The 13,987-nt window shown below is 35.5% G+C and overlaps 3 protein-coding genes across 3 annotated transcripts in view; all 3 read right to left on the bottom strand.

Annotated features, from left to right (window-relative positions):
- LOC129577584 (protein N-terminal asparagine amidohydrolase) overlaps positions 1 to 8,570 on the bottom strand; it is a 46,001-nt gene extending 37,431 nt beyond the window's left edge. The window contains exons 1-2 of the mRNA XM_055464919.1: positions 8,214 to 8,570; positions 7,797 to 8,106 (exon numbers count right to left, since the gene is read on the bottom strand). The gene's annotated coding sequence lies outside the window, so the exon portion shown is untranslated. The remainder of the gene's footprint in view (positions 1 to 7,796; positions 8,107 to 8,213) is intronic.
- Positions 8,571 to 8,806: 236 nt separating this feature from the next.
- On the bottom strand, positions 8,807 to 11,499 carry LOC129577582 (probable cytochrome P450 6a13). Its single transcript, XM_055464917.1, has 5 exons — positions 10,875 to 11,499; positions 10,519 to 10,756; positions 10,262 to 10,357; positions 9,438 to 10,120; positions 8,807 to 9,310 (listed from the first exon to the last, which is right to left on the bottom strand). Exons 1-5 carry the CDS (start codon positions 11,054 to 11,056, stop codon positions 9,019 to 9,021), a joined length of 1,491 nt encoding a protein of 496 aa, XP_055320892.1. The 5' UTR covers positions 11,057 to 11,499; the 3' UTR covers positions 8,807 to 9,018.
- Positions 11,500 to 12,686: 1,187 nt separating this feature from the next.
- LOC129577585 (phosphatidylinositol-glycan biosynthesis class X protein) lies at positions 12,687 to 13,937 on the bottom strand. Its single transcript, XM_055464922.1, has 5 exons — positions 13,755 to 13,937; positions 13,543 to 13,672; positions 13,273 to 13,424; positions 12,999 to 13,140; positions 12,687 to 12,894 (listed from the first exon to the last, which is right to left on the bottom strand). The coding sequence occupies exons 1-5, from the start codon at positions 13,865 to 13,867 to the stop codon at positions 12,703 to 12,705; spliced, it is 729 nt and encodes a 242-aa protein (XP_055320897.1). The 5' UTR covers positions 13,868 to 13,937; the 3' UTR covers positions 12,687 to 12,702.
- Between the last annotated feature and the right edge of the window lie 50 nt (positions 13,938 to 13,987).

Raw genomic sequence — 13,987 nt, 5'->3', positions numbered from 1 at the left:
GAAAAGGATAACATGGCTTCGAATTAGTTCACTTACTTTCAACTTTTGGGAATAGGATGGGACAAATGTGGTTTTCTGCTATTAGCTGTTTTTTTCGTTATGATTTCATTGTTTGAAAATCGTTTCTATCGCTTATAAGGATTTTCTGTTTTTCTTTCACATTTTGTTTGTCTTATTTTATGGAGATTGGTTTGTTAAATGTCCTGGTTCAGACGCATACACTGCATGTTGTTTTCAACTTGTCGGCACGTTGGCGCTCAACCATAAGCGGCTTCGCGGCAATAAAACACTAGTTGCTGCTGTCATTGCTGGGTCGTAACAAGAATCAGTTTATACCATTTAATTGTGTGTTGTATTTTTTTCGTATGCGAAAACACATTACATTCGCAAAGCCAAAGCACTGTGTGCATGTGTGGATTGTACATGTGTGAGAGAGATAGAGATAGAGATACAGGGCGAATGAGCAAGAAACCATGCCGTTTGTCAAAACGCAAATCTCTCTAATAAGCTACTTGGGATCGTGTACTGTGCTCTAGCTGATGAAGTAAGAAAAAGCGGACACGCACATGAACCGTTGGTGTCACGAACAACAAACGAGAATTATTACATTATTACATACACATTCAAAAATACAGTTTTCATTTCACCCAGCCGGCCAGCGAACCAACCAGCCTACCGACCATTTATTTCGTTCTCAACATTAATTTCGAGAACTTTTTTTCCCCGCTGATTCCATGTAATGTACAGAGTGTCTCGCCGTGAATAATCTTCGCTCTCATTTGACTGTCAATTTACAATTTTCGAATAGTTGAAGTTGTGACATTCTTTGATCTGGTTCGTTTATACTTGTGCATATTCCTCGTTGTATTCGGTCCTAGCCGTCGCAGTCGTTGTTATTCGAACCGTTCTTAATATCTGTCGAAAAGGTTTTAAATTCGTTATCTGCTACTGCTTGGTTGTGTCATCGCTAGAAGAACGCGTTATGCGCGCGTTTTGTCATTTTTTAAAAAAATATTTTCTTCATTTGTGGCATTTTATGATCTTCGCGCGATTGAAACAGAAACAACAACAACAAAACGACAAAACACAACCAGAAAAAGTGAAGCCACAGAATGATATATACGTACGCGTATTTTGTACTCGGTCGTCGTGTTTTTTTTTTTATGACGAACGACATCGCATTATCTCTCACTCTTTGGTTATCGATGTGGTTTTTTTCTTCGTGTTTTCTTATTATTTGTTTCGTTTTGCTGAAAAGACCTTAATGCATCTGTCATAGTGGTGTTTGGAATTTCGTTGTGATTAATATTGTCACATCGGATTAACGTTAAAATTGATTAAATCTCATCGTGGCAACGATGAGCGAAACGATTCAAGAGTAATACCGGTATTCCAATCTCACAGCCACTGTATATACCAAACAGTAGCCTCCATTTGCAAAGAAGCTCACACATAAAATACATAAACACACACAAACGACCCGCTTCATGAACTATAAAAACACCTTAAGCAATATCCTTCAACAAATTCGAGAGAGAGAGAGAGAGAGAGAGACGCTCACTTTTCGACATTAAAACATATTTTCTAAATTACATGACTTTGACTAACACTACAAAGACTACACCAAACAATGACGATGATGATGTTGATGACAAAAAGAAGAGAAACATACACACATACACCTAAAATAACTATGAATGGCAAAAAGTACAACAAGAAAAGAAGGCTGGATAATTAGTCGTATATTTGCCGTCCAGTCATAATAAATAATTAATTAACATTCAGTTATGACTATACAAATGCTCAAACTAACACATTACACACGTGAATAATAACAATTACACGTTTCTTGTGCGCCGCTAAAGCTGTAAAAACTCCCTAAAATCCATTTTCAGCAATATCCCATATAATTTTAGTTTTCGGATATCGAATTGCGAGTTTCAATCAAATTTTTTACAATCGATTAATACTTAAAGTTTTACTCTGTCTCTTCACTTGAATCGTAAAAACACCCATCAAATTGGTGTGTCATCTTCTCATCAATGAGAATTCATTTGTATGAATTGCTTCAGGTTTATTCGAACGAATCGATCAATGTGAACATCATCATTTTTGCAACGTCATTCCAATTTTTCAAGAGAAATACACTATTATTCGAGGGTTATTGCAATTCTACTTCGTCCAATGTGTTCAACTATTGTGTTCGACGCATGCATATTGATGCCTACCTAGTAAGTGAGTTGGAATTGGAACGCTCTGATTCTTGAAATCGCAAAGGATGAATATTTTCATTGCAGTTTCAGAAAAAAAAAACACAATGATCATTCCACAGAGTCATTAGCATCAGCTATGCATTGCAAAATAAATCATGTTTTGGATATATATATGTTCAACTAGACCTTTATTTTTCAATTCTCCATCTATCAAGAACATACAAACCTTTGTTTTAAATGTGTAACTTTTCGTAAATATTCAATGTAAACAAAGCATGAAAAGTGGATTGATATTTGTTTTGGAGTGCATTTTGAGATCGAAAAACATCTTTATATCACGAGACGTACTGGTGAAGTACACAGAGAAAGTTTGGGTAAATATTGAACGTATCAAAAGTCATGGGCAATTGTATAAATGAAAATAATTTGCCAAAATAACTGAAATAAAATGGTCTGGATTCGAAATGCTCGACTTGGATCCAATAAATGGAATATGATTTTACGAACAGTAAGACATTCAGTTCAAATTGGAAGGGAAAATGAGACGAGAAACAATTTAAATCATTTTCATTGTGTTTTTAGATGCAATTTATTTGCACACAGTTTTATTTTTGGACCTGGTTATGCTATTTTGATAATGTTTCTCTATTTGAATCAATATTATTTTCATTTAGGTTAGTGTTGGCTTCGAACGTCCGTTCGTTCGTTCGTCAACATAAAAAGAAACTGTTTTGTTCGTTCGTTCGTTCGTTCGTTCGTTCGGAAAGTTGAAAAAAATTATTTTGTTCGTTCGTTCGTTCGGAGATTAAGAAAAAAAATGTTGTTCGTTCGTTCGTTCGTTCGGATAATATGCTACGGTCGAACATGTTCGGATTTTATCAAACTATTCATATTACAATAATGATTTGTTTGTAACTCGTATGTAAACAAAACACCAGTAGCAATGTACAATCACCAAGCAGTCGGTGCACAGTGTGCTCCGCACATTGTTGTTGGTATATTCCCGGCAAAATAACATTGAATGAATTTAATCCCAATGCGTTTGGCTTGTGATTTTTTCTGCACCGTTCTAAGGCACATCATAAAATGTTTGTTGGAGAGTCACAAACGGTGACAGCTACACGACACGAAAACGTTGTGATTTTAGTCTTGCTTTCGATAAAGAAGTAATATTGAGTGAAAAAAGTGAGCTTACTTTTCTTCGGTTTACAAAATTATTTCTGAATTCTTCATTTTTAGCATTTCAAGCAAATATTGTTCATTTTATTTTCGTGAATTGGACCGATTTAATTAATTTACTTTCAATTAGTGTCTGAGCACAACGATAATGAGAGCGAAATCGCAACGCGTGAATGACGTTATGCTAAAAGAGACGGAGTTGATTACGATAAGCCAGTGCCGTGAACCAGCGAACCATTTCATCAAACATCGGAAAACACCTCAAACAAAGATCGTGAAAAAAGCGAAAATATGGATATTTTTGAGGCATTTGTGGGTGCACCCAATATCGACACACCACCTTCATCTGAATTCACTGATGAACTTCAACGATACTTAAATGTGAAAATCGAATTCAAAGATCCCTATGAATTTGATTTGTGTTCATGGTGGCACAAAAATCGGTATACTTTTCCAAATTTATATCGATTATTTGTATCCAAGGCCGAGATAACAGCATCATCAGCACCATCAGAACGGAAATTTAGTGAAACGGGCATATTGATAACAGCTCGGCGTTCCAATCTCATGTCAGAAACTGTTTCTAATTTGGTTTTGGCACGGAATGGTGTTATGAACTTTCTGTAAATTATTTAGATGAATGATTTGTATAATAGTTTTGAATAAAACAGAAATTTTCCAATATTTTGATTCAATAAAATCCGAACATGTTCGACCGTAGCATATTATCCGAACGAACGAACAAAATAATTTTTTTTTTAACTTTCCGAACGAACGAACGAATTAAACAGTTTCTTTTTATGTTGACGAACGGTCGAACAAGTGTTCGAATGTGTTCGAAGGCCAACACTAATTTAGGTTTTAGAATTTGCGCATTTGTTTAAAAAAAACATTTCCGTCTCGGAGCAAATGATATGAATGAATGGTTCGAGCCAAATGCACTACAAGCAAATAAATTGCATGACCAATTATTACAATAAAAATGAAGAAAGTCCAATTAACGTTTTCTTTTAATTGATTTCATTCATAAAGTGTCGAGTACTCTCTCTCTCTCTCTGCACTATGCACGACAGCTAAATTTGTACACACACATACCACGTCTAATTGGATCCACAGGAGTACAGAGAAAAAACGCCGGAGAAAAAATGCTTTCTCTATTTCCATATGGGATTGTTTGATTATTGCTGATTGTTACACATATATTCTTTGGTGTTCTTATTGCACGCATTCACAGATGCGCTGCTCAATCTCGTATGGGTGGCAAGTAGCCAGTGATGATGAAAAATTGTGTGTGTGCAGCGCCTTGGCTGCCATTTCTCAATGAGATTTTATCGAATAAATTAACTTCAAACAACTGTAATACAATTAATGGGGCGACTCAGGCGCGCAATAACATCAAACAAGCGGCTATATATGCTTGCTGCTGGGCCGATGCGCGTTGACACTAACAAAGTGAACGAAAAATTAAGTGAAATAAAATTTCATTAAATTTATGAAGTCGTTTCGGTGTCGTTATTCTTCGTTTGTCTGCCCATTTGTATGAATTTAATTTGAATTTATATACACGTAATTTAATTTGGGACTTATTTTGATAGTTATTTACTTTGTGTATGAGAAAAATAAAACAACGAAACACTGACAACGACTCTTTTTTTTTCATTATTCGACCAGCATTAGTAATTGAGCTGAAATTTCCGAAAAAGTCACCAACTGATACGTAATACAAAATTAAATGAAAAAAATACAATTGAATATGCTAATCAAAATGAAAAACAGCAGAAAAAAAAAACAATTATTCAAAAATGCTCTGATAACGACCCGACTAAAAACCGCACAATGTTTTTTTTTCCGTTGGTTTCTCTCTGTTTTTGATGTAAAACCGAATTGAACGTATAAAATAAACGAGAAATCACAGTACATTCGACCATTTAAATATGTCCGGTTTGTTGTGACTCAAAAAATTAACGTTCTATTTTTCGGTGCGATCGTAAAACTGTCACATTTGAACATTGGAGAAAAGAAAGCAAAGAAAAGGATATGTGGACGATGAAGGAAAATAATTCGATTTCATATCCGTTCTCAGAACCGAGAGAATTGATTATATTTCGATATTGAGTGCAAGACCATGTTCAGAATGTTGCGTCGGTTTTGATGTTCGTGCGATCGCACACCCGCGATGGGAACATTTCGGTGTGAACGGAATGAAGTAATAAAGTAAAACATCTAATGACATACACAAAATCATCGTCCAAACGATTTACTTTGTAGCACGAAATGAAAATCCACAACAAAAATCTGCGAATTCAATGTAAAACAATAATTCAAAAATGTAATTTACCTACACACGAAGGTGTGATGGATCGAAGTAACTCTTCTTGTTGCTATCTGTTAGTCAACACTCTGGTTTGCGATACACGTATGAATGGAAATCAAACGGAAGAGCATTGCAGGCATCAACCGACGACGACTACGACGACCAGTGCATCGTGAATTGCGACCGGTCACGGAGAGTTGGAGGGAAAGAGAAAGCGAGAGCCACACATGTCCATTTGGCCATATCTCATTTTAAATGAAATTATGTCAAACCTTTTGCCATCGAAAGTGTTATTTATTACAGAATAAATGTAATCGTGGTTCAATATTATTAGCACCTAATAGGATCGGATCGATTGTGGCATGTTACAAATGGAGATGCAACGGCGCGCGCCTCTTCATCTCATTTGCTTACACACTCATCGTGGCTAGTTTTACTGCAAGTGTCTGTATGAAGCGGTCAATCGACAAAAGGAAAATAATGTGCGCGAGCCGCGAAAACGGTATTGCACTTTTGCGACTGTCTCAATGAGATATTGCACAGCTGGTTGCTGCTATTGATGGGTCTATTTGCGCCATTCAATTCTCTTCATATTTTTGAAATATTTGAGCAAACGAGCGTGCGCGCACACACCACCGCGAACTCATCATTTTTGCAAAGTCTTTTTCTCTCTCTCTCTCTCTCTTTTCTCATTCTCAACACTTCTCTATTCGTTCCATTGCAATGTGCAAGAAAGGTGTGTTATGTCGTTTTATCGATTGCGTATGTTATTTTGTGCGAACAAACTAATCAACTGGAATGGCTCGAGTTCTTTTCTCTCCCTCGCTCACCTATGCTTTGTTTTTTTTCGTATTCGATACGCTTCAAAATTTTGATTATGTTCAAAACGTTAAACCGCATCGGCGCGGGGCATTCATATAATTTATTCAAAAATGGTACTAGTGTAGTGTATCTCTCTATCTCTCGTAATTTTGTGGCTCTCCGCCGATTCCTTATGATCAGTGGGGCCGGGCTGGTTGAAAATTGGCAAACGGCCAACACAATCCCACAAATCGAAAATGAACTTTTAACCGGGCCGAACATACAAAATGGATTTTGTCAATTATTCACTTTCGAAGTGAAGCGAAGGAATAATTTTTACACAAAGACTGCGGCCTGAACTCAAAAATTGAACGGAGGGCCACGAATGGCAGATACAATGACTGGCACGATGTGCATAGGTCAAGCGATTTATGTCGATTTATTTTCAATTTACTAAAAAAAATTTTTTTTTCCGTCGATCAATTGTTCGTCGACAATTGGGAATGCGGCCCGTCATCTTTTGAAGAAGAACGTATTTTATTTTTGGTTGGAACAGGATGCACAACAAACCGAATGAAATTGAGTTAATTTGCGAAAAAGGAAACGAACTTGATCAACCGGCTTGAACTCTATTAAAATTTCATTCGTCAGACGCCAACTGTGACCGCCTGGAAGTCAATCAACATTTTTTCTATCTTCGCTTGTATACTCGACATCTGTTGCATAAAATCGAACAAAAGGCAATAGACGCAAGACTGTGCGCCAAATAAACGGATACTGTTGAGAAAAAAAACCACTTGATGTGTATGCCAATCACTTGTTGCTGTTCCCTGATTTCAACACAACTTTCAACGGAATATATGTGAAGGAGAAAAAAATCTCTCAATAAACGTCATTGATGACAATCGCATAATCTCACCCGAATCAAGCTCTGAGCTAGTATGTTGTTTCTTTTTGGTTACCAAAAAAGGCCGAAAATTTGATAAACACACTCAAAATAGAAACGAAAACACGAAACGAATGTAATGACATTAATAAGCAAATTTATGGGTGATAACCATTTTATCGCATTCGAAATAACAAAAAACAGCAGACAACCGACCAAAAGCCAATCCGAAAACAAATCTGCGACGGTAGATTACAAATGCTCGATTGTCGGTTTTGTACACCGTCACACATGCAAAACCAATTGAATTTTCAAAATGCAGTCGAAAATCACCAAACAAATGTCAGTTTTGGTTGGTTATCATTGTTGTTGATCGATGAAAAATTGAATTTCGTTCACTCACCGGAAAATCAAATCCCTTGCCAATCGAATCAAATGCGTATGTTATTTGCTTCTGGTTGGTGTGCTTTGTTTATTTGCTGCGTTTCACCTTGTCAACTGACTATAAATGTGTGTATACGTTGTGTCAATTGGTCACAGTTCGAAATTTTGTTTCGATTGTATTTGAAACTTTTTTTGTCTTTTTGTTTGCTTATTTTTATTTTATCTAGCGCGCACTAAGCTTAAGATATAGGTAAAACACGTTAGAATTATGGAAAATGTATTTGCACCACACTTAAAATTGATTGGTTTTTGCAAATTCAAAGTTATTCCTGCTTGCGTTCGGAAAAAAAATCAAAGAAAATAAATCAAAAAAAAAAAAAAAAAAATAATGTCAAATCCAAAACAAACAATAATCTACATGTGAGTGTATACTAACATTGTGTGTTATTTTTTTTAACACGGCAATACGTCAATCAGCTCTCACGTTGAACTAATGAACAATAGAGACTGCGAATGCTTCAAAACTGAATAATCTCATACACATACATCGAAATAGCTATAAATACATCAAATACATCGAATCAACTGCGATGCGATGTGCATCGAAATCTCATTAGGCTCAATTATTCATCCATTATCACAGACTCTACTTGAACATTCATCTCATCTACGCTTATTTAATCGTATACGATTGTCATTCTTCCATTTAATTGTGGTCAAACCCACAAAAAGATTGTTATTCCGTCGTTCTGTTTGTGCGTTTCCATTTGCGTTGTAGTTGTGTGACACATGAATTTCATTCACATTGACAGAACACTCATACCTTTTTTTTTAGTACACAAACACTGTGCGATTTTATGTTATACACCTGTCAAATGTATACTAAATTTGAATTTTCACAGATTCGGTTACATTTAATATAGAAAAACAGATGTAATTCAATATTTTTTAAGCTGGCTGGTAGAAAAAAATTAAATTATTACCTATTATATACCTATAAAGTGTTTTTTAGAAATGAAATTTCGATTGTTTGATGAATCATCTTTATTTATGATTTATGAAGAATACAATGTTCTTGCTAGTTATTATGTAATTGAAAATTTAACATGAAATAATTTCCTACAATCAATTGAAAGAAAAAAAAAAACAATATTTATGAAACAAAAAATAATATCTCCAATGAAGTTCTTAACATAACAAGAAATAAGACATCTTGAAGGGGAAAAAATGGAATTGTTTGACTATGCAGTTGATCTTGGGGTGAAATTGACCATCAAACCATCACGTGCTTGATACAAAAATGCACGAATATCCATGACAAATGGTTTTTGCTTTGGCGACATATTAATTTTGAAGTCACGAATAATCGACGCTAGGCCTGCCTTTGTTTGTGCCAAAGCGAATTTGATTCCAGTGCACATTCTTGGGCCTTCTCCAAACGGTAGGTAAACAGCTTTGTGTCGATTGCGTCGCTCTTCCTCGGTGAATCGATTTGGATCAAATACTTGTGGGTCTGGATAATGCTTCGGGTCCCTAAATCGGAGTCGTCCATTTCAATTGGGTTTTTAGTTCAACAATGTTTATTGAAATCAACTTTTTTTTCTTCAAATTTAAGAAATCAATCTTGGTTTTTTTAACAATAAAAATGAATTCGACTTACATATGCAATGCACGAGCACAAATTTGGATTGGTGTTCCTGGATAAATGGTAACTGGTTCCTTCTGGCCGTCGATCATTGGTAACGTATATTCCTTGGTACAGATCTTACTAATAAGCGGTGCAACGACATTCAATCGCATAGTTTCTTGTATTACATTGTCTAAGTATTCCATTTCTTGAAGCGCTTCAAACGTGAATTCGTTATCATATTTAGCCAGCACATCGGTTATCTCCTCATACAAACGCTCTTGAATGTCTGGATTGCGTGCCATTTCATAGATAGCAAACCCTAATACACTGCTTGATGTTTCGTAGCCTTCGACGAACAAAGTCAACGAGTATCCAGCGAGTTCGATGTCATCGATATCGTATTTATCCACAGAATTCAATAACATTTGGAATAAATCTTCCTGTTGTAGAGGGGATCGTTTTCTTTCTTCTCTCAATTCACGAACCAGGCGTTGGAACCACTTGTCAACATCAGCGGGCACAAATGCAAACGGGATAACATCTCGCAGTATTGGACAAATGGACATCATCATAAGCTTGAAGCCACCCCAAAATGTTGGCTGGAAGATTTTTTTGCCCATTTCACGGAACTCTGTCTTTTTGTCCGTAAAGCATTGTGAGTCAATACTAAATGAGCATCGAATCACATTTTGTGTAGCAAAACGGGATGCCAACTGTCGAAAATATGCAAGGAACAAAACAGAAATTGTAAATTATTGAATCGATTACAGAGAAATTAGAATCTTAAACGAAAAAACTGAAAGCGATTGTTCGATAAAGATTTGAAGTTCAAACTTTGAACATCTCGCACTTACCGCTTTAGCTTCGACATCCTTATTTGGTGGAATTGTTTTTAAGTAATCAGCTAATTTGTCACAACTATCTCTAATTAGAGGGTATAATGACCGAACCTGTCCAAAAAAAAATCATGTATTTCAGTTATAATTCAAATTTCATTTCATCCATTTATTCATATCGAAATATGTACAGCTTCAGTATGTTTTAAATCAAACTGTTCAATGGAAAAATGAATTCCAATTAAATTAGAAAAAAAAAATCGTTGGTCATTTACCTTGAATAAAGTAAGCAGTGGTGTGAGAACGCTTCGACCTTTCCGCCAACTGTCGTGTGTTGCCACGAACGGATTGTGAGCCATCAATGGATCGTACTTCTTGTTAAAATCTTGTTCGTTAACATGGAAGTTGAAATGATCTTTGATAAGAACATCTTTGATCAAATCGGGATCTCGAAGATTGATGGCGGGATTGAGAATTTTGTAATAACCAGTGTATGGTACATTGGGAAAGTCGCTAAGAAAATGATGAAAATTGAAATTGAAATATCGTACACAATATTTTATCCTGTTATCTAAATAGATACCGTCACACGACACCGATCTATGTTTGAAATTAAGTGACATTTACTTACTTGTACCATTTCTCGCACAATAGTGCGATATGCGATTTCATCGTAATGGTTTCGAGTACATTGCCAAAGAAAAAGACCGGTTCGGGGCATGGTACGCCCCGTTTTTTCCAATATGTGTAACGCCATTGCACATACACATAGGCAAGTATCGATAGGGTTAAAAGTAAAACAATTAATATCATTTCCGTTGGTTTTGATCGTAACTGCGTGGTCGTTTGAAATAAATTTACAAATATATATAAATATTGATTAAATTTTTCGAAAGTGTGTTTATGTTGAGTTTTCTAAATGTTTCACGATTCCAAAATTGGTTCACCATCGAGAACACTTTTCTTGCTTGGTGCAAAGAAAATGAAGTGAAATTAATTGGGTGAGTGGTTGTGAGCTTGACAACTCTCTATCTCTCTTAGATGCGTTCGCACTGGCGTTCGAATTCAGACTCTGGTTGTAAACGCTGCAAACGGTCCCTTATAAATGGTGCGCATCTGATGTGAGATTGTGCAAACAATACAGCCAGAAATGACAGAAAAAAAAATTCCATTGTGTGTCCACTTAGTTGCTACGTGACTGTTTTCGATCCGATTTGATGATAACACACAAACGTTGACGTCCAATTGATTCCGAGTTTTACTATACATTTTTGATTGCAAACAAAACAAAAACAAAATCAACCGTTAACAACAATGCTAACAAATCATTTATTGGTAATAAATAAAAAGCGTACGAAATAGCGTTTTAAATTAGGTACATTTTATGGATTAAATAGAAAAAGAGTCTCGTGCACCATTTTTATCATTGCTGACCGATTGAGCGGTCATCATATCTATTACTTTTCATACGTTTGAAATGCATTATTCCAAAGCAATTACATCATAGTACTTCATCAAGTAGAAACAACAACAACAACAACAAAAAAATGGTCAAAATAAACACTCGAAATTATCGGTGAAGTGTATTCGATCACTTGTTTTTCAGCCGATATGATCTGACGCAATGGTACAATTGATAAAAGTAAAAAACGTGATGACACGATGATTTTTAACTGCGTAGACAAGCGTGGCAAATGGCCAAAAATGTGAATGCAAACCTCAGGTAGGAATGCTGATAATGATATTCCAAAATTTCCAATTGATAAATGAATACAAACATTTTCATTTAGATTGAAATCGAAAATAATCCGCATCTGACGCGTTCCTCCCAGAAGTGAATGTTCAATTCCTGGCGCTTTCAATTCTTTTTTACCACCGTTTTTTCTCTCAATAAACACATTTGGAAAAACAGTTGAAATGCGTAAATAAACGAAATTTCACAATTATTTATCACATTTATAAATGTCACGATAACAATAACGATTTATAATTGATACATTTTGGTCGTTGTCGTTTTTGTGGGAAGTGGGTTTTTTGTTCAGTAGGAGCACTCAATTAAAATTGAAGTACGAAAAATCTGTAATTTCAATTAGACCGCTAAGTCTATCAGTAAAACAACTAAGAAAAAACCAAAAGATATTGCAACAAAGGGTTCCTTGGATCAGAAATTGGAGATCATATAATCTGATGGAAGTGCCAATTTTTCGCAAAATAGTCACGAGATTTGTAGGCCCAGTAAAATCAACCTTCAACGAAAGTGCGCCGTTCAATTATCGAACTTTCATGATTATTTACCCTAGACATCGTTTTTTTTTTCGTCAAATGAGTACACACAAATATTTACTTTAACTTCAGTACAGATATGGGCTGGAAAATTTTCAGAAATGCACTCCATCAACAAAATAAAACGAAACAAAAGAATATTGAATCAATCAAACAAATATTCGTTATGTCTATCTTTATTTCTGTTTTTGATTGAATGTTCGATTTGGTTCCAATTTATGTCTGATTGCGAAATACCTCTTTCGTATAACAAAAATGAGATATATACACGCTATCCAGCTCAATGCAATTGTGAATACTGTTACTGTGCCGCTCATATTGGCATTTCCGATTGGAATGCTTGCAGTCATCGGCCTGCGAGAGAAGTTCTGTAAACGAATCAGGAATATTTGGAATAATTAGTTTCAATCGGATGAAGTTTAATCACAAAGTTTTAATGAATTATTCGATGCCATAAAAAGATGCAGCTTACATCATACTCCACTTGTACATATTGGCATCGATGCCGTAGATCTTTGCATAGCATCCAAACCGGCTTTGAGGCATTTGTCACCGGTAGATCGTCATCCACTTCCACATAAAGTTCTGGATAGGCTATGTTCACCGTTACAAAACTGACCAATCAATGAAAAAACAAATCGATTAAATTTTCAGATAATGTATAAAAATTGTCGATATTTCAATATCATAAAGCAAAAATATTGATTTTCTGCAACTGTAAAATGACGTAAAGTGTCTTGACCTACCTTTTATTGCCCGGTGCATGATATCGAAAGTGTATTGGAAGCGATATCGTTTGCAAAAAAGCGGTGTTGCCAAATAGATGAATGTTGAATGGTTCGGATTTTTCCGTTGGCTTCTCGACATCAATAAGACTCTTGTCAACGAAATAATTGAGCTGTATGGAAAATGTAAACAGAAACTCAAAACCAAATTTGAATCATTTTGTTTGCAGAGAGTTTGCAGAATCGGGACAAAATCGATAATTTCCTTCTTTTTTTTTTTAAATGAAGTACCTTATTAAATCGATTCAAATCGTCCAGTTGATCGGTGTCAACGTAAACGCTGGCTGGTAACAATTGTTTGATAAGGAATGAATGTTGTTTGCCCTGATAATCTGGAAATACGACGATATACTCCACGTGCCTGCGATGAGTAATATCAAAGCACACAACTCAATGAAATATGACAAAAAAAAAAACCAACAATAGAACATGAATTAACTGACCTGTGAAATCCGGAATTCATTAACTCTGCAGTTAGTTTGGCATTTTCTGCTCGGCAAAATGAATAACAAGCAAAAATTACCGTCGCAAAAAGTAATCGATTCGTATTGTTCATTGTGCGTTCTCCATTCCACTTGAGATCCAAATATTTGTTTACATGTCTTTTGACGTTTGGAATGTGAAGCGAGTGAGCTGCCATCTATGTGTCCGGTCATCAAACTGTTGTACTAATAAC

Source organism: Sitodiplosis mosellana, unplaced genomic scaffold, assembly GCF_009176505.1.
Source record: "Sitodiplosis mosellana isolate CC-2019 unplaced genomic scaffold, AAFC_SMos_1.0 Smas_scaffold_6197, whole genome shotgun sequence".
NCBI classification, from domain to species: domain Eukaryota; kingdom Metazoa; phylum Arthropoda; class Insecta; order Diptera; family Cecidomyiidae; genus Sitodiplosis; species Sitodiplosis mosellana.
This window is presented reverse-complemented; position numbering and strand designations above follow the sequence as displayed.